Source organism: Plecotus auritus, assembly GCF_963455305.1.
Source record: "Plecotus auritus genome assembly, chromosome: 7".
NCBI lineage: Eukaryota > Metazoa > Chordata > Mammalia > Chiroptera > Vespertilionidae > Plecotus > Plecotus auritus.
Genome location: NC_137774.1, coordinates 108,936,104 through 108,957,729, shown reverse-complemented (window position 1 = coordinate 108,957,729; position 21,626 = coordinate 108,936,104). Strand labels below are relative to the sequence as shown.

Here is a 21,626-nt window from a genome sequence, read left to right as displayed (position 1 = left end):
CACACTCTGCACTGGCGTTGGCACCTGACCACATAGGGTCTTCATGACAGCTGCCTGGAAGCAGCGTGGTCTCTGAGACACAACAGCTCCGGGGACAATGAGCTCAGGTGGAACGGAGAGAACAGATTTTCAGACCCTCCACTTCATCAAGAATCAATGCTATTCCTGTGACTAAACCTGCATGGGACCCACCACTAGGAATGTACAACTGGCTTCATGTTGACCGCTTCCGAAGGGACCTGATTAAAACCTGATTCTGACTAAATTCAATTTTTTTTTTCAGTAAAACATCTTGATAAGAAACATTTTAGCATATAAACTCCCTTAAAAGAAAAATTCAAACATAGTTCTCAAAATCTCTGCAGCAAATGTACGTCGGTGGAACCTACACTGGACGGCATATGCTCCCAGCTGAGCAGCAGTGCTGGCAGGGCAGGGCAGCCGGCCCTGAAGGACATCTTGCTTCACCTGCAAGAAAAACTGGTATCTAAAAGAGAAATGGAAAATGAGATTAATGATATCTTACACTACCCAGACCTGCAGCTTCTTAGCCTGACTAATGAAAATAAAATGCTTCCTGGTTTTTTGTATGAAGTGGTCTGCTGCGTGAACAGATTTTAAGCACCCTCTACAGGGGCAATGCAGGGTAGTGACTAAAAGGGAAGGCTCTCCACTTAGACTGGCTGGACTGCATCCCAGCCCGAGTACTCTGCAGGCGTGTCTGCGGTCGGCTGCCTGACCTCTCTAACAGCCATCTCCCCACCTGTAAAACTCAGGCAGGGAAGTAGCTACACCTCACACGGCTGATGTGGAGGTTCCATGTAAGCTACTGTTACATTGTCATTACTGCCATGGCCACTGCTATGACAACATGCTCATAATGGTAGGAACAAATCACAAGGACCCAGCCCTAATGACGTGTAATCTACAGGGTGTAAAATCACCGATGCAGGACAAAAGGTCATGATAGTGTCATTCCATCAATCCTCCTGCTTATTAAGACCCTGCCCATTGTCTGCAGCTTTGCTCATTCCATTTGCATAAAGAAAACCTGTTATCATAATAGTGCCACCCACTGTTCTAAACACTGTAAATATAGTAACTCATTCCAAGTATTTTACATACAATAACTTATATAAGACATTAAAATGAAGTCAGGACTATTATCACCTCCATTTTGCAGATGAAGAAACTAAGAGACACAAAGAGATGAAGTAACTTGTCCAAGATCTCACAAGAGCTAAGTAGCAGAGCCAGACCTGGATTCTAGGGCACCTGACTCTAGATCTCTCTTAATGAGGGTGCTAGGCAACTCTGGCTAGCTTCCCACCCTCCACCTACTTGCCCTCCATTCAGGCTTTCTGCCAGTGGGTTGAGAGAGGCCAGAGGTTATGAACCAATACAATGAATCATCGACACAAGCCCCAGCCACCATCTCTCTCTCTCTCTCTCTCTCTCTCTCTCTCTCACACACACACACACACACACACACACACACACACACACACACACACCAGGCTGTCCTTTGTGATTTATCTTTCTTTGCAACGTGTCATTGGGAAGGGGCAGAAAAAAAAGCAAAGAATGAATTCTAAAAATCAGTTGTGATAAATTTCTCTTTTCCAAATGCTCGTAACCAAAGCCCTTAGTGAGGATATCCAAATGTTAGTTGCTACTCTTATTATTTCTAGAAGACTGATATCAACTTTGTGCCCACAGGCTTAAGTGAAAACCTGCTTAACAGCCTGTGCTTTTCCACTGCCAATAAATGGCACCACAGTCATCCAGACACCCAAGTAAGAGAAACCTAGGAACAATGTGTAAGCCCTGGCACCCACATTCTATCTCTAAACCTGCTGTTTTGGGAATCCATATACTTCTCTCCATCTCCTACACCAAGTCACTACCCACTGAATTTCTAAAACCTTCACATTCTGCCATCATTCAAACTAATCTCCCTTCCAAACTACCTTCCCAAGAGGTAAATAGGATCACGTCTCTCCCTTGTTAAAAAAAAACAAACAAACAAAAAACAATCCTTGCGTCTTCAGGATTAAGATCAAGATCCTAAAGATAGCTTGTTAAGACCTCTACTTACTTCCTGAGCCAAATCTCTTGCCATTAACCACTGACTTCCCATCACCACCACTCCCTATCATTCACATTTTCCAGCTTCACTTAATTCCTTTCCACTCCCTGAATGCTTGGCTACCAAATACACTTTGTTATAGCCATCTGTGCTCCTCTGGAAGAGGAGTAAAGTGATATTAGCAGAAATTAAATGCAAAAGCTTTTAACTAAAGAGACATTTCACTAGAATTACTACTGCTTGATAGAAACTTGCATTTAGCTACACTCTCTTTCTCTATTGTTAACTTGGAATTTATTTTCCTGAAGTGTATTTTTTTTTTTTAAGAAAATGGGTCACAGATGAATATTTGTCTTGCTGTATTAAGACGTTTATAACATCTGACTGAATAGTCAAATCCTTTGCCAAATACAGAAACTGAGAGACCTAATCCCATAAGAGTTTGCTTCAAAGAGAAAGGGAAAAGAGAAACAGAGGGAGGTGAACAACAAAGACAGAGCTGAAACAGAGAGAGAAAGACAAACAGATACAACAGACTGGAACCATAATCCATTGTTAATTCTACTCCCACTCTAGAGGGCTCAGCACACAGTAGCTACTCAATAAAGAACTGCTGTCTTGATGGATGGCTATATGAATGAACAGACAGATGGATGAAAATGGAAAAAAACTGAACATTCTTTTTGCTGTCTCTGAGAAATTCATGAAGAAAAAGAAAAAAAAGGACATCTGTTCAAACTTCTTTAGATAACTTGCCTTTCAAAGACACTAGAAATCTCTAAGTTGTTGCATAAAAAATCCACTAAAATCAAGGAAGACAAGTAAACTATTTTTAATTAGAAACTTGATTAATTTTTATGATAGCAAGCATTATGTTAGTTTTATATAAGACAAATTTACGACACAGTAAATTCTATTTTTATATGCCAAACAAACACTATATCATGGTCCTATTTGTAATTAACTGTATATAAATCATTTTGTCCATTTTATGGGACTTAGCGTACAACCAAATATTTTACTTAAATTACAGATTTAGAGTAGCTGGCCCTTTCCATCTGTCATTCTTTCTTTTCTTTTTTTAAATTGATTTTAGAAGAAAGGAGGGAGGGAGGGAGAGAGAGAAACATTAACTTGTTCTACTTATTTATGCATTCATCGGTTGATTCTTGTATGTGCCCTGACCAGGATCAAACCCACAACCTTGGCATCTAGGGATCCAGGGGTCCTCAAACTTTTTAAACAGGGGGCCAGTTCACTGTCCCTCAGACCATTGGAGGGCTGGACTATAGTTTAAAAAAAAAACTATGAACAAATTCCTATGCGCACTGTGGGCCTAGGACGAGTCGGCTGCTAAGAAGGACAGGCAGCGGCACCCAGCAGGCCAGATAAATGTCCTTGGCAGGCCGCATGTGGCCCGCGGGCTGTAGTTTGAGGACCCCTGCGTCCACTGAGCTACCCAGCCAGGGCTCTTAATCATTCTGATTAAGGCTATGAATGGATGCTTGAGTCATTTTTTATCTCTGGTTTTAGGGTAAATCTACATTCTAGTTTACCTAGGACAGTTCTAGTTGTGCCTATTATACATGCCTAAGTATTAATCTCCTAGTCATTCTGCAGTGTCAGGGTTTGAACGATAAATTATATTGTGACCCTAGTTATATTTTACCCCTATTGGGGGAAAAAAGATGCTGACTAAAAATGATCCACTTAATAAGGAAGCTTTCCAGAACACATTCTTGATGCAAAGCAGAGCTTCGTAAAGCAACGACTGGCCACCGTTTTATGTAAATTACCACACTGGTGTGCATGCACTATCTCCCAAGCTAGATTGTGGGCTCTGGGGAAGAAGTGCTCCATCTTCCCTTACTGCAACACTACAACCAGTACAGCACAAGAGAAGGGCTGCAGTACTGGCCTCACCGTTTTCTGTGCATCTGCTGTTCAATGAAGACAACTGAATTGATACCAAGGATGTTGGAGCCATGAACAATTTAGCACGTATCAGAGGCGAGAAGAATGGGCAAAGAAGGTTTGCTCAGAGAAGGGGCAGGGAGACCCTGTTCTTTCAGGAGCCCAGACAGAAAGTTCTCCTGAAAGACAGCCAGGAATGCTCACACCAAACAGCCTGAGGAGCACCTGACCTGAGGCCCTGGTGAGGAATCTGAAAGGAATGGGGACAAGCAGAAGTCTGATTTTTGGGTGCCAGCTGAACGGGACCCTGAAGGAGAGCTCCTATTCACACAGAAGCAGGATTGGTTTCTGCACCACAGAGAGGGAACACAGCACGGGGCAGCAGCTGAATCACTTTGGATTAACTTAAATGCGAGGGACAGAGGGAACTGTTTAAATAACAGCATCGTATTAAACACTGTAGAGGAAATAGAATGTATAGCTTAAGAAGAAAAATAGTAGAGGAAGCAACCACTAATTCTCAAGAGAAAGGGACACAGAAGTTCTGGAATAACACTTTAGCCTCGGAGGTTTAAAACTGATGGTTAAAATACAGGAAAAGTAGCAATAGTATCACCTTACGTTTGTATAGTCCACTAAAGTTCACAAATTTCTTTTGCATCCATACTGGAAATCAACACTCCCTTCAACTCTGATGAACTAAGGACCCCCACTATCTTCATGTAGAGACAGGGACTCTGGAAGTGGACATGTAACTGAAGGTCACTCAGCTACCAAAGAAGCTGAAACAAGCTAATAATCTTCACAATGTGAAGAATATGAACCACCAAAGTATCCTAAATAATAAAAGAGTAATATGCAAATTAACCATCATTCCGCTACATCCACAAGCCATGCCCACCAGCCACGCCCACCAGCCAATCAGGAGCGAATATGCAAATAAACCCAACCAAGATGGCTATGGCCACAGAGAGCAGGAGGGAGGCTTGGGTTTCCTTGGCAATGGAGGAAGCCAAGCTTTCCGCCTGCCCTTGCCGGCCTAGGCCTCCACTCAAGGCTACAAAATTTCAATGATAGAAGATACATAAATCCAAAAAGAAATGGCGGCAGCCACAGAGCTGGAAAGAGCAGGAGGCTAGGGTTGCCCCCGGTGATAGAGGAAGCCAAGCCGGCCCAGGCCTCTGCTTAAGGCAGGGGTCCTCAAACTTTTTAAACCGGGGGCCAGTTCACTGTCCCTCAGACCGTTGGAGGGCCGGACTATAGTTTAAAAAAAAAACTATGAACAAATTCCTATGCGCACTGCGGGCCTGGGACGAGTCCGCTGCTAAGCAGGACAGGCAGCGGCACCCAACAGGCCGGATAAATGTCCTCGGCGGGCCACATGTGGCCTGCGGGCCGTAGTTTGAGGACCCCTGGCTTAAGGCTACAAAGTTTCAATTATAGAAGATACATAAATCCAAAAAAAAATGGCTGCCGCCACGGAGCAAGCAGAAGGCTTGGCTCCACTCCAGGCTACAAAGTTTCAATTGTAGAAGATTAATAAACCCCAGATACCAGGGCCTCCACTTGGGTCGCCAGGGGGCGTGGCCGGCCTGCAAACCACCACAGGCCCCTGGCCCAGGCCGCCTCACACCCCAAGGGAACCCCCACCCTGATCTGGGACACCCTTCAGGGCAAACCAGCTGGCCCCCACCTATGCACCAGGCCTCTATCCTATCTAATAAAAGAGTAATATGCAGATTGACCATCACTCCAACACACAAGATGGCTGCCCTCATGTGGTCAAAGATCCTGCCCCCATGTGGACACAAGATGGCCACCACAAGATGGCCAGCAAGGGAGGGCAGTTGGGAGGGACCAGGCCTGCAAGGGAGGGCAGTTGGGGGCAATCAAGCCTGCAGGGGAGGGCAGTTAGAGGTGACCAAGCTGGCAGAGGAGGGAAGTTGGGGGCGACCAGGCCTTCAGGGAAGGGCAGTTGGGAGGGACCCAGGCCTGCAGGGGAGAGCAGTTAGGGGTGACCAGGCCTGCAGGGGAGGGCAGTTAGGGGCAAACAGGCTGGCAGGGGAATGGTTAGGGGGTGATCAGGCTGGCAGGCAGAAGCGGTTAGGGGCAATCAGGAAGGCAGGCAGGCGAGCAGTTGGGAGCCAGGAGTCCTGGATTGTGAGAGGGATCGGGCTTAAACAGGCAGTCGGACATCCCTCGAGGGGTCCCAGATTGAAGAGGGTGCAGGCTGGGCTGAGGGACACCCCCCTCCCCCGTGCACGAATTTCGTGCACCGGGCCTTTAGTAGTAATAATAATTGACAAGCTTAATGTCAATCCCCAGAAAATACTATAAAATATTATAAAACAGAGACCCGTTTTCAAAAGTTAAAAAGTGTTCATTATGAACCAGTCATTTGGAACTAACATTATTTTCTTTTGTAGAAATAGTTGTTAGATCCTTAAAAGTTCAGGCAAATTTCAATGGCATCCCAGATAGCGGTGTCAGCAAAGCAATGCAGTGTGTCTGTCCTCTCTCCTCGGACTGAAACCCTATCTTTCTTTGGTCCCTTCTGAACCTCCTTGGTACTCAGTGCACTGAAACACGATGCTCCATGTAGTTACTGAATGAAGGGTAGGTGAGTGAGTGAATTCTGTCTTTTCATACAAATTCAAGAAATGCAGGCTAGAGGCAATAGCAGGATAATTCATAGTTAAATGAACAACTACCCCAGGAAGTTCTGATTAGTGGATTGATTTTAACCTGAAAGACCTGTCTCAGGGCTCCAGTTGGTCTTTTCCTCCCTAGTTTTGTAATCAATAACTTGAAAATGTAAAATAATTATTATTGTTTCCATTTAAGCTAACTGTACCATCTACTTACATTTTTGTATTATAAGCACTTTGCATGCATTGTCATATATTCCTCCAACATCTTTTTGAAGAAATAGTTTAATTCCATTTTACAAATGAGAATCCTATATAAAAAAAGGCTAATATGCAAATAGATGGAACGGTGGAACAACCAAACAACTGGTCGCTATGACGTGCCTGAACACCAGGGGATGCGTGTGGAACATGGCGGCCGTCAGCCATGGCAGGATGGTGGAGCAGGTGAGCAGGGGCGCCAGACCAAGGCAGGGCGCTGGTCGCTGTCATCGGGGCAAGCCTCTGGTGGTTACCGAAAATTCTTTGCTCCTGCGCTCCACCCCCGGCACTTGCACCTGCTCCCGGCACCAGCCCCTCTCGCACCTGCTGCCAGCGACAGCCCTGCTCACACCCGCTGCTGGCACCAGAGCCGCAGCTCACACCCACTGCCAGTGCCAGCCCCACTCACACCCGCAGCCGGTGCCCAGCACTGGTCCCGATCTCTCGGCACCATCAGTGAGTCTGAGTGGCAGCTGCCAGCCCCCATCGCCCCTGAGGGCTTCTCCACCTCCTCCTGCTCCTGAGGGGCAATTGGGGCAGCAGCTGCCACTTGCACCTACTGACGGTGCCAGCCCCACTTGCACCCGCTGCTGGCAGCAGCCCAAATCGCTCCATGCCGTCAGCAGGTGTGAGTGGGGCTGGCACTATCAGCTTATGGGAGCGGCGGCAGCGGGAACAGGGCTGCCAGCAGACAGGGGACCAGGGGCTGCGGCAGGAGGGGCCAGGCAGGGGCGTGGAGGATGGGCCGAGACCCGCCCCTGTGCCCACTGCAGCCTCGTGGCCCACAGTTCCTTTCAAGATGCATGGATTCATGCACTGGGCCCCTATTACAGATTATCCTAGCAAAAAGGTTAGGTAAGCTTCTCAAGATTACACAACTAGTGAGTAGCAGAGCAAGGATGCAGACCTCAACCTGTCTGACTCCAAAGCTCATCTTCTTAACCCATACTGCATTATGCTCACCAAATGTCCAGAGGGCTCAGAGCTATGAATGACATGGAATACACGGAAGGCTGTCATAATATTTTGAATTGGAATTGAAGATAATTTTAACAGATGTCATGAGGACACGAATTACTTTAAGGACTGACAAGAGGGACAAGATTATATTTATTCTGCAGAGACCTAGAAAGAAAACCTAGTTCCAGGCACTTGTTACTGAGTTTCCCATTGCTTTGCAAAGAGTAAGGTTTCCTATCTTTAAAATATTTATAAAGAAGCAGGCTGACATACCAGGGATGTTCTATAAGGTGAAGGTTAGGATATATGACCTTGGAGTCCCCCAACTTTGTTTATATCAGTACACATTTTAGAGCACATAACAGGTGCTCCACGTTTATATGATTCTTTCCCTTACATTTCTCATGGTCTGGAACCTTACTTTCCTGTGTATCCCATTCACCGTTAGCCTTTTGTGCTCTAAACACAACATCCTTCGGGAATACTACCTAGTATAATCATACATGTACATGAGAAGACTCAACGCAGCACTATCTGTAATTTTTAAACAGGAAACAAGCTGGAGAGCCCACCACAAGGCATGGCCAAATAAATTGTGTAAAACTATGCAGGGGTAAAACGAATGGGTGCAACAGTGCAAGACATCTGTACAATACGTAGGAAACAATGATTACCAAAAAGTGTGGAAGAATCGGTATGTATAAGCATGTTTACCACAGTATTATTTTTCATATCAAAAATTATAAACAACTTAAGAGCAATACAGAGAAGGCCAGAAATTTTTTTCAAAAGAACTGAAGCAAGATAAAGGTTCAATTTGAAAAGGCTGGTCTAAGTAGACTCATCTTTTAATAACGTATACTGGAGAATTTTGTTTCTTCGGTTTCAGTTTTTTCTTTTGCCAAAATTATCTCATGCAATTGACTCCTTTTAAAAAGTCCATTTTGCCTACCAACTTAAGTTAACATATTCATGCAAATCATTGACTTTATCTTCCGAACACACTAAGAATAAGTGCACAGTAATATCACATTAAATACACATTTAATTTACCTAAATTCAACTATATGTTTTTGGCAATAAAAATAAATTATAAATTGTGTTCATTACATGTAAGCCAATTATATCATCTGGTTCTTAACTATATGATCTGGTCTAATACTTGAGGAAAAACAGGTGGGACTGAATTATTTGTGGGTTTGTACATAACACAAATCTATGTATTCTGTTAATGAGCTGTTAGGAAATGTCTGGTCATCATTAATATCTGGTGAACAGATGGGATGTAATGCATTATAAGACACTGTTCTCCCGCCACCACCCCTCCCCCCCCCCCAGCCTTCTTAACATTAAATCACTTATCTTTTGGAACCTAACCCTCATGTAAGATGGAACTCCACTGAACTGCAGAACTAGGAGAAAATGAAATAATAAATGCTAACATTTATCAGGCACTTACTCTGAGGCAAACACAACAAGCTACAGTTGACCCTTGAAAAGCATGTGGATTTGTGGAGCTGATGCCCCATGCAGTTGAAAATTCATATATAACTTTTGACTCCCTCAAAACTTAATTATTAATAGCCTACTGTTAACTGGAAGCCTTACCAATAACTTAAACAGTCAAGACATATTCTGTAAGTTACATGTGTTATACTGTATTCTTACAATAAAGCAAGAGAAAAGAAAATATTACTAAGAAAATCACAAGGAAGAAAGAATACATTTACAGCATTTATTGAAAAAAATCCACGTACAAGTGGACCCACTCAGTTCAAACCGGTGTTTTTCAAGGGTCAACTGTGTAAGAGTTTCACATATGCTATTCTATTGAATGCTTACAAAAACCTTATAAGACAGGTACATCTCCAATTCTCCAGTCAAAGAAACTGAGCCACAGAGAGGTTACTGACAACCTCAAAATGAAGGACTTTTCTTGTATTTTCATAACATGTTGTTTCCTTACAATTCCCTAATGAATTACAGACATAAATGTGCTCTTATATCACTTGGACTTAGTTTCCCCATGAGCCCACAACTCAGAAATCCTTCTTGCTGCAAGACTATTCATAAAATTCTTGTCAATACAATCCCACTCTTCAGCATCTCCCAACACACCGGCCCTTCTCCCACAGAGGTGTGCTCACAGAAAGCTGAATGGACAGCCCTGCTTTTCAAATGCTCGCTTACAATGTGGTGATAGACAACGTGAACGCAGACATCAGCTCAGTACTAAAAAAGGCCTAATTACAGCACTTCAGAGTATAACAGAAAATATCCAATTAAATCACTCTTTTGTGTGCAGTCTAGAATCAAAACAAAACAAAGCCTAAGGGAAAAGATGAAAAAATGGGATAGAAACAAAACCACAGACGAACTTAGTTTTCAAAGATATGATTTCAAATTTTTTGAATAATAAATTAGGCTCTAGTTGTAAAGTTGGGAAAAATGCTTTTGTTTTGCTACTCTGTGCAATTTAGTCACAGGTGGAATAGTGAAAATATCACAGGACTGCCTGCTCTTTATAAACCACTTTCAAATACTGGCATGAGCTATTTCCGTGGTTGGCAAACTGTGGCTTGCGAGCCACATGTGGCTCTTTGGCCCCTTGAGTGTGGCTCTTCCACAAAATACCACGGCCTGGGCGAGTCTATTTTGAAGAAGTGGCGTTAGAAGAAGTTTAAGTTTAAAAAATTTGGCTCTCAAAAGAAATTTCAATCGTTGTACTGTGATATTTGGCTCTGCTGACTAATGAGTTTGCCGACCGCTGAGCTATTTTAACAACAGAATCAACACCAATTGAAAATTCTGCCTTAACTGAAATAAAACATTTGATGACAAAGGTGAAGTAATACATCATAAAACTCTAAAAACATCTTTTTCATTTCCTACAGAGATATAAGTGAAACCCCCAGACAGCTGACATTTAAGCTATAAACAATTAAAAAGAAATACTGGCTCTTCAAATTTATATTTACATATACAAACTGAGCATCAAAATATCTCCCTTTACCCAGTTCAAACAGCTACTTTTATGACTTCAGAGGCTGACTGCGTCCTTCACAAAAATGATACGGAAATATCCCATCGCAACAGATGCAAAATCTATCATTGTGTCACCCAGGTGCATACCATTGTTCACACACATCTATCATCAGACACTGATCTGCCTCACGCAATGCTGGTTTAAATTTAACTCTCTCAGGAGATGCATTACTAAATGCAGGTAGACATGTATCCAAATGGTTGACTCCATTTTTTAAATAAAGCCTTTTGTATATGCCATACATGTACTGTTCAAAAGCAAAGTCAATACTGTACCTGGTTATTTCTTCTTTAAGCTTACATGGATCTTCAGCATAGAATTTAATACCAAAATACAAAGTATATGGAGGTCCAGCTAAAATAAGAAATAGAAATTAATTAGATTTAACATTACAAATTAGGTAAAGTAGTATGTAATATTATACAACTATTAAAAATTATATTTCCAAAAATATTTACAAGCAATTTACTAAATAAGGGGTTAATATTCAAAATATGAGGAACTCATACAACTCAATAGCAAAAACAAAACAAAACAAAAGCAATAAAAAAAAATGGGCACAGCACCTAAATAGACATACAAATGGCCAACAGATACACGAAAAGGTTCTCAACATCGCTAACCACCAGGCAAGTGCAAAACAAAACCACAATGAGGCATCCCCTTACACCTATAAGAATAACTATTATCAAAAAGACAACTGTTGGTAGGAATGTAAAAAAAAAAAAAGACAAAAGTGTTGGTGAGAATGTAAATTGGTACAGCCATTATGGAGAATAGTATGGAAGTTCCTTAAGAAATTAAAAATAGAGCTACCATATCCCACTACTGGGTATTTATCCAAAAGAAATGAAAGACAGATATCAAAGAGATATCTACATTCCCATGTTCATTGCAACTTTAGTCAGAATAGCTAAGATATGTAAGCAATCAAAGTGTCCATCAATGAAACAATAGATAAATAAAATGTGGTACACCCACACCCACACACAATGGAATACTATTCAGCCAAAGAAAAGAAGGAAAGATTCCAATTTGAGATAACATGAATGAAACTTGAGAATTATGTTAGGTGAAATAAGCCAGACACAACAAACAAATACTACCTGATCTCACTTATATGTGGAATCTAAAACAGTCCCACACAATATAAAATAATATTGAATGTGAACTGTAACTGAAAATAAAATTTAAAAAAATTAAAAAATATATAAAATAAAATAGTCATGCACATAGATGCAGAGGGTAGAATGGTGGTTGCCAGAGGCTGGAGGAGGGGAATGAGAAGGTGTTGGTCAAGAACATGAAGTTTCAGTTATACCAGATGAATGAGTTCTGGGAATCTAATGTACAACCTGGTGATGTTAGTTATTGACAGTGTGTTGTATAATAGAAATATGCTAAAAGGATAAAACTTAAATTTTCTCACACACACTGGTAACTATAAAGAGGTAATAAGTAAGTTATTTAGCTTGATTATGCTGATCTTTTCACAATGTATGCATATATCTAAACATTAAGTTGTATACCTCAAATACATACAATTTTTACATGTCACAGCTATCTCAATAAAGTTATTTAAAAATTATACTCACCAAGAATTTCTAAAGACACAAGGAAATACAAAATGAAGTAGGACTTCAACTATGCAGGTATCTGTGTATGTATGGTCTATCTATACATATAAAGAGGTAATATGCTAATTTGTCCTTTATGGTATCCAAGTCACGACCAGTCCGGGAGCGGGGATGGGAGCAGGGACTTCTGCCCCCAGCGCTAATGTCACACTGCCTGCATGCATCCCCAGTGACCTAAGGCCACGCCCCTCACCCAGCGGGGCTTGACAGGGGACCTCAGGCCACACACCCCTGCCCCAGATCCGGGCCAGGAGACCTCAGGCCACACACCCCTGCCCCACAGGGCTTGACAAGGTACCTCAGGCCATGCCTCCCGCCCCAACGCCAGGCCGGGGTACCTCAGGCCGCGCCCCCCCACCCTGGCACCAGGCTGGGAGACCTCAGACTGTGCCCCCCGCCCCAGCACCGGGCCGGGGGACCTCAGGCTCTGCCCCCACCTGGCAGGGCTTGACAGGGGACCTCAGGCTGAGCCCCCCACCCCAGCGAATGTGCACGAATTTTGTGCACCTGGGCGCTAGTCCTATATAATAAAAGGCTAATATGCAAATTGTCCCCTCGACTGGGAGTTCAACCGGGAGTTCAACCAATTTGACCAGGGGTCGGGGCCAGCTGGCCAACAACCAGCGGCCTCTGCCCCCAGCCGACCTGGCCCAATCGGGTGGGCCAGCTGGACCCCACCCATGCATGAATTTGTGTACCGGGCCTTTGGAGTGTTCGTAAACACAGGAATAAAGGCAGGACCAAATACATCAGAATGTTGCTAGTTCTTATCTCTGGTTAGTGAAGTTATGCACAATTTTTATTAATTTATTATTTTCCACATTTTCTACAACATACATGCAGAAAGATTATAAAGTAAATGCTTTTAAAAACCATCCACCTATCAATATTGCAAAAAATATAAAAAAAAAACATACAGAAAGCTGGAAACAACTTAAATGCAACTGTTTAAATGTGCAGAGGGAGGATGGGGAAAGGTCACCAATCTACATTTCTGACTGCAGAAATATGACCTCTTTTGTGGAAAAGAGTTATCTATTAAATTATTTTCCTCTAAAACACATAAAAAATTACTAGCAGTGGCAAGCTTTCCCCACAGCTTTTTGAGGTAAAAGTGACAAATTAAATTGTAAGATATGTAAAGAGTGCAAGGGGAGAGAAACCAAGATGGCAGCATAGATAAACACCTAAACTGCTGCCTCGCACAACTATTTCAAAACTACAACTAAAAGACAAAATGGACATCATCCAGAACCACAGGAAGGCTGGCTGAGTGAAAATTCTACAACTAGAAGAAAAGAGAAAAACACAGTGAGACTCAGAGGAGCTGGAGGAGGCAGAGGTACTGAGACGCATGTGCAGAGAGGACTGGCAACTGAGTGCGCGGCTGGCTTTCTCAAGTGGGAGGGAGACAAAAGCTCCCGACTGCACTGAACTCCAGTTCCGGGCGACACTCTGGGGACACAGACTCATTCGGGGAGAAACTGGACTGTCTGGCAGTGGGCAGAACTTGAGGGCGGCTTTCTCTCAGAGGTGCTTGCAGCGATTACTATGGGACACTGAGACACAGGGGCCTATTAGGGCAGGGCTGACGGGAAACCAAGGCTGTCTGCTCACCCTGAGACTCCGCCCCATCCAAGCTGAGCACAGAGGTTTTTGCAAGTCTTGTCTCATAAGAGAGTCTCCAGCACAGAAGTTCTCCCAGCGCAGACACAGCTGATCCTCACAGCCAATTGGCCTGGAGGTCACTCCTCCCAGTGATACCAACAACAATCAAGGCTTAACTACAACAAGACTATGCACACAGCCCACAAAGGGGTGCACCAAGAGTGTCCACCTCAGATAACTGGGGAGGCTGAGCCACTGGGCCTATAGGACACCTAGCACACAAAGCCACTCTATCAACTCAGAGAAGCAGCCAAAATGTGGAGACAAAGAAACAGATCACAAATGAAAGAAATGGAGGAAAGCAAACGACTGGATATAGAGTTCAAAACCACGGTTATAAGGTTTTTCAAGAATTTTCTAGAAAAGGCTGATAAATTTAGCGAGACCCTCGAGGATATGAAAAAGGACCAACTAGAAATTAAGCATACACTGACTGAAATAAAAAAATATTATACAGAGATCTAATAGCAGACTAGAGGATCGCAAGAATCAAGTCAAAGATTTGAAATACAAAGAAGCAAAAAACACTCAACCAGAAAAGCAAAAAGAAAAAAGAATCCAAAAATATGAAGATAGTGTAAGGAGCCTCTGGGACAACTTCAAGTGTACCAACATCTGAATTATGGGGGTGCCAGAAGAAGAGAGAGAGCAAGATACTGAAAACCTATTTGAAGAAATAATGACAGAAAACTTCCCCCACCTGGTGAAAGAAATAGACTTACAAGTCCAGGAAGCGCACAGAACCCCAAACAAAAGGAACCCAAAGAGGACCACACCAAGACACATCATAATTAAAATGCCAAGAGCAAAAGACAAAGAGAGAATATTAAGAGCAGCAAGAGAAAAACAGTTAATTACCTACAAGGGAGCACCCATACGACTGTCAGCTGATTTCTCAACAGAAACTATGCAGGCCAGATGGGAGTGGCAAGAAATATTCAAAGTGATGAATAGCAAGAACCTAAAACCAAGATTACTCTACCCAGCAAAGCTATCATTCAGAATTGAAGGGCAGATAAAGAGCTTCACAGATAAGAAAAAGCTAAAGGAGTTCATCACCACCAAACCAGTATTATATGAAATGCTGAAAGGTATTCTTTAAGAAGAGGAAGAAGAAGAAAAAGGTAAAGATTAAAATTATGAACAACAAATACATATCTATCAACAAGTGAATCTAAAAATCAAGTGAATAAAAAAATCTGATGAATAGAATAAACTGGTGAATATAATAGAAGCAGGGACATAGAAAGGGAGTGGACTGACAATTCTTGGAGGGAAAGGGGTGTGTGGGGTGTGGGAAGAGACTGGACAAAAATCGTACACCTATGAATGAGGACAGTGTGGGGGGTAAGGGCAGAGGGTGGGGTGGGAACCGGGTGGAGGGGAGCTATGGGGGGAAAAAAGAGGAACAATTGTAATAATCTGAACGATAAAGATTTATTAAATTAAAAAAAAAAAGAGTGCAAGGGGATGATTTGATATCCGTATACATTGTGAAAGGGTTTCCTCCATCAGGTGAACTAACACATCCATCCCCTCACGTATTAACCATTTTCCCAATGAGAACATTTATTCTACTCTTGGCAAAACTGATATGTTAGAAATATTTTACCATGTATATGTCTTACCTTTTTAGAAAAAAAAAAAATTATCAGTGAAACTATGTGGATTAGGGTCAATATATATCTCATTCTTAAACTTTTCTGAATCTAAGAATGTATTCTGACATATTAAAAAGACATTTCTCATCTCAGTCATGTACCAGACACAAGAACTATATGCACAAATACCAAATATATATGAAACAAAGCCTGAAAATGTACCTACATTGGGCAAAAAAAAAACACCAAAAAGTTAAACACTCATATTGTGAAAGAGGGCACAAGCCCTTTGGGTGCCAACCACATTATATTATGCTTTTCCTAGAAATATCTCTATTTCAGAGAGTATGAATCTAACCCGCACTCTCTGCAAGCTGCATACTTCAGAGCAGTGTGTTAAATAGATCTTATATTAAAACTGTTTTAAAACAGATTTGCTACCTGGTGCACTGATTGGTGATCATAGTTTCTAATTTCTTCTTCAACAAAAGCTCTCCCACACAAATAAAAAAGGTATGAAGTATGGACGTCAATAAAAATACTTCCACCTACTCCTGTGACCCTCCGTTTTTGATAGTGTGCAGTAGACAGAAAGTAACCCTAGTTTTTCTATTTTCATTGTGTCTTAGATTCAGAACTATAAGTCTTATGAGTAAATTGAGTCAAAAACTTTAGAAGTTGGGGAAAGAAAATTAAATGGAACAAAGGCAATAAATCCATAATGCACTTAAAATATACAAACTACATCATTATTTATTATTATGATGACCCACACATGCTATGCTTGTAGAACCCCATTGCCCTGTTCCTAGTACACAGAAGACAACCAAGACTACAGCCCCGTTCTTCTCCCTCATCCCGGGTAGGCACTCCTTATGCTAGAGCTTCTTTAAAAACTAAATTCTAAAAGAAACTTGGTTGTAATTTTTTACCATTAGAGTTGATCCATATGTTTGATTTCTACGTTTAGTTAACCACTGTGCTTCTGACAAGCACACCCCTCTCCCTAAATATAGATGTCGGGGAGGCACAGACTATTAAATATTAAATATTTAGAAGAGCCAGGAAGTCCACCCTCTGCTGATCCATCTTTGTCAACCAAGCCCTCTGTTACTGAGCAGATGGGTCGGCCTGTGCCTGCAGGCCACTGGGGTTGGTGTCTGGGGGCAGGAAGAGCACAGATGCTGCTGAGACTGTGCACAAAGGAAGAAGGCCTCGTCCCGAGTCCAGAGCTGCCTTTATCCTCTGGAACATGACAGATTACACCCTCCTGACCAACCAGCCACTTCAAACGTGTTTGGTGACGAGCGATTATGCAGAAGTTTGAAAACTACACAATTGAAAACATTTGGTTTGGGCTAATTTTCTTTCTTTTTTTTTTTTTAATATATTTTATTGATTTTTTTACAGAGAGGATGGGAGATGGATAGAGAGTTAGAAACATCGATGAGAGAGAAACATCGATCAGCTGCCTACTGCACACGTCCTACTGAGGATGTGCCTGCAACCAAGGTACATGCCCTTGACCGGAATCGAATTTGCGACCTTTCAGTCTGCAGGCCAATGCTCTTTCCACTGAGCCAAACCAGTTAGGGCTGGGCTAATTTTCTTAAAGGATTTATAGCCCACTTACACATAAAATGGCATGTGTTCTAAATATAAGGCATCATTACCATTTGATTGCATTGGGTAAAGTACAAAAATGTTTCCTAAACATTTGATTCTCAACAGCCACCTGGTAATGTACACAAGGCAGTTGAAGCTCCAAGGAGGTAAGCAACCTGCCTAAGATCCTAGAGATCACAAACTAAGAATCAAGTTTGCTCTTAGAGTTCAGTGCTTTCTGGCACTATTTCATACAGCCTCTCAGGGAAGAAATTATAATAACTATAGAATGAGCAAAATCTTTCATAAACATCACTGTTTTATAGATCAATCAAAGGCCATGGAAATGGACATTTTTGGAGCAAGGCTATGTCTAAGACTGACTATAAGAAATAGGTGCTAATGAAGCAAATTCCCAAGTTATTATGATCTTGAATCCATGTCTTTCCACAATCTACCTTTAAGAAACCCTTATGCAAAGTAAGTTAGTATTGTTTCACTTTAGCAAAAAATACAGAAGCCAGAAACTGGGAATCCTTTAATCTACCTTTTGAAGACTAATTTCAAGACCTTTAATGGCAATAAAAAGTCCCCCACGAGGGAAAGTGTCGGGGGGTAGGGGAGGCCGGGGAAAAGGTCAGTGGGGAAAAAACAAAAAGTCCCCCAGCCCAGCTGGTATGGCTTAGTGTCGACCTATGAACCAGGAGGTCACAGTTCAATTCTGGGTCAGGGCACATGCCTGGGTTGCAGGCTCGATCCCCAGGAAGGTGTGTGCAGGAGGCAGCCAATTGATGATTCTCTCTCATCATTGAAGTTTCTCTTTCCCTCTCCCTTCCTCTCTCTAAAATCAATAAAAACATACATATTTTTTAAAAGCCCCCCATTAACACAGAGTTTAATAAATCAAGACTTACCCATGAGAATCCTGGTGACTAGCAAGTATTCTGTCATTTTTGTAGCTATTCCTTCTGACTGACAGATATCACATCTACTGAAGATGTGAGAGCCACTCTCCTCCATTAATTATCAAACTATCTCATGAGATAAAAAATAAAGATTATGTATTCTTCAGTTAAATAATATTTCTGCAATGGTAATATCAACGTTTTATTCTTTTTTAAATATATTTTTATTGATTTCAGAGAGGAAGGGCGAGGGAGAGAGAGAGAGAGGGAAACATCAATGATGAGTGAGAATCATTGATCGGCCTCCTGCACACCCTCTACCGGGGATCAAGCCTGCAACCTGGGCATGTGCCCTTGAATGGAATCGAACCTGGGACCCTTCAGTCCGCAGGAGGACGCTCTATCCACTGAATCAAATCGGCTAGGGTAAGGGCACTTCTTAATTACTGACTCAGCAAAGTGAATGGTATGACAAAAACTACTCTAACTCAAGAAATGCAAGTGCTTTAAAAGGTCAGATATCCACTTTTTCCAAAAATCAGAGCCTCTCTGCCTTTTCTATTTTAAGGTGAAAATTTAAAGACAAGCAACTAGAAAAATGAACTAAAGTCATCAGCAGGAATACACCAAGCAAAATTCAATACTAAGATCCACTCAGTCTTTATCAACTGAATTTCATTAGAGTTTGCAGAGACCCAGCAATAAGCACACACCCATTTCCATATTCTGGCACCAAGAACTCATACTCATCCCCACAGTACTGGAGCCTATTTCTGTACCCAACTAACCACAGGCATGGTATCATTCTCAAGGCATCCCTTAACAAGGTTAAAATGAAATACCTACTAATAAAAATAAGTTAAATACCTACTGTTGATCAGTTCTTTGTGTTCAGCAAGGGTTTTTGCAGGATCCAGCCAATACTGTGTGAGGAATAAAAGGGTAATTATAAGAATTAGTTGCTTTTCATTAGCCTTTACTTCAAAAACATTTGAAAAGTGTTATTTTAAATGACATTTAAATAATAAGGAAAGCATTTAATTTATCATATACACACACAAACATACATAAGAGCTTTCTGTGGCTACAACATTGAAAGAAAACTATGTCAACGTTCAGAGAGCAGCAGAGAGGAGAAACAGTACCTGCTGGGTTCTTAGTTGCATTCTAGTGCTAACTGCAATATCAAGATGCTGGTGAATGCATCTTACTGCTTTGGGTGGCAAAACAATGGCCATGGAGAATGCCACCCAAGTCTCTTTCCAAAATCGCCATCACAGCTCCCTCTACAGTTATGTATGTCTCCCCCTAAAAGGTCCTCACCCTCTTCATTTCCAGTCCCGTCTCTTACAGGTGTTGCTGCTAGATGGAAGGAAGAAATCTAGCAAATCAAATCAAATCCTGCTGAGGTGTCCAGGAGAGGTGGCTCAGCGCATTGGCTGAAGGTCTGTGTCCCAGGGCCGACTCAGGTGGATTCTGCCCTGGCTCTTCCCTCGTCATCACCATGGCACTAGGAACAAGGTACTGGACCAGCCGTGGGCAAACTACGGCCCGCGGGCCGGATCCAGCCCGTTCGGCTGTTCTGTCCGGCCCGCGGAGCCGAAAGAGCGGAGGGTTCTCTTGCTCTCCCCTCCCCTCCTTCACCAGCAGCAGTGTTAACATGGCAACGTCGGGAAACACGGCCACAGCTCCTTCTTCTGAGTGGGCGGATTTATATCCGCCCATTCAGTAGAAGGAACAACCTCTCAATCTTCCAGAGGCTCCTTGTAATGCCCACGGACAGGTCCCCCGACATCACCCTGGAAATGCGTAGACACGTTATCGTGGTGATGTAGGGAGACACGCCCCTGGAGAGCACAGTATCAGAACATTAGCTAAAAAGGAGACCAACAACACTGTTCCCACTGAAGTTGATGTTTTAAAGACCAAAAACCTTTCAACCCAGTCTACGTTGCCATCTACATCTACGTCCCGGGCATAATTTGGAAGTTGCACTAAAGAAAATGTTTAATTTACTGTTTACACATTTTGTTCTTTTCTATTTGTTTTAGTTTTAAATTATTTTATTATATTTAAGTTTAATTTGAAAGGCTTTTGTACCTTTCCTTTGTTAGGCAATTTTATTTTGCCTTTGCCATCTTCAATATAAGGTATGTTATTGTGCTATGATTCCTCCATTTTTTGAACTTTCAAATTATAATAATTAGTGTTTACATTCTTCTTGTTAAAATGTTTGAAATGAATAAAACTATTGAAATTAAAAAAAAAGACCGTACCCTTTTATGTAATGATGTTTACTTTGAATTTATATTAGTTCACACAAACACTCCATCCATGCTTTTGTTCTGGCCCTCCGGTCCAGTTTAAGAACTCATTGTGGCCCTCGAGTCAAAAAGTTTGCCCACCCCTGTACTGGACCGTCTCTGAACCTTCCTCACAGGCTTGCTGTGAGCATTAAATAAGTTAATTCACGGACAGTCTTCAGAATAGTCCCTGTTTCATACTAAGTTTGCAACACATGCTAGTGGTGATGATGATGATGATGGTGTGAGGTCATTCTTAATAACTGCCTTTAACCAGCCTATGGTACTTGCTTATTAATTCAAATTAATCTTTAATGAACAGAATCTTAGACAGTGATGGGAGAATTTTTGGCATAGGCCTTCCCCTTGTGAAATAAAATCACTGGGAGAAAAAGGAACACGCCTTCAGCGCCATCTCTCCACCTGCGGGAAGAGCAAACAGACGCACAGAGGAGGGGACATCTGGGTTCCCCCAGAAATAGACACTGGGGGGACTCTCCTCTTCTATCCTTGCCAAATATTGGAATCCCGAGGGCCTAGCTAACCAGTTTCCATTTTCTTACGTTTCTGAATGAATAAGGGTCCATTCTCACAGCAGGTAGATAGGAGCTGGTCCACCCTGAGCCACTGCGTTCACAGCACTCGTGCTCACCTGTTGAAAACATTCCCACTCCCCCGACACTCCTGGGTCAGGAATCAAGGGTCCAAAAGGGATCCAAAAGAACCCTCCTGCCCAGGTCCCCCTTCCCTGCCCCTCTGCTTGCTCTGCTATATAACAGTAGCAGTAATTACAAACATCAATTATAACTTTTTGTGCAATCCCCTTACCTTTTATTCCTAATTTCATTTAATATAATAATAATTACTCATACTACTAGTAAATATGTGTCATAATAATTTTATTATAATATTTTATTATAGGACTAAACTGTACTCATATATATGTATAATCTTCACTATTTGCACTCAAGGAGCAGTTTAAATTTTTT

At 42.1% G+C, this 21,626-nt stretch overlaps 1 protein-coding gene across 2 annotated transcripts in view; it reads right to left on the bottom strand.

The window, feature by feature from the left end:
* Positions 1-21,626, bottom strand: part of EPB41L4A (erythrocyte membrane protein band 4.1 like 4A) — a 244,607-nt gene that overhangs the window by 91,875 nt on the left and 131,106 nt on the right. For both annotated transcript variants that reach the window (XM_080678251.1, XM_080678250.1), the window contains 3 exons: positions 19,206-19,257; positions 11,194-11,272; positions 390-487 (listed from right to left, as the gene is read on the bottom strand). In XM_080678251.1, the coding sequence (XP_080534377.1) occupies positions 390-487; positions 11,194-11,272; positions 19,206-19,257 (229 nt within the window). The remainder of the gene's footprint in view (positions 1-389; positions 488-11,193; positions 11,273-19,205; positions 19,258-21,626) is intronic.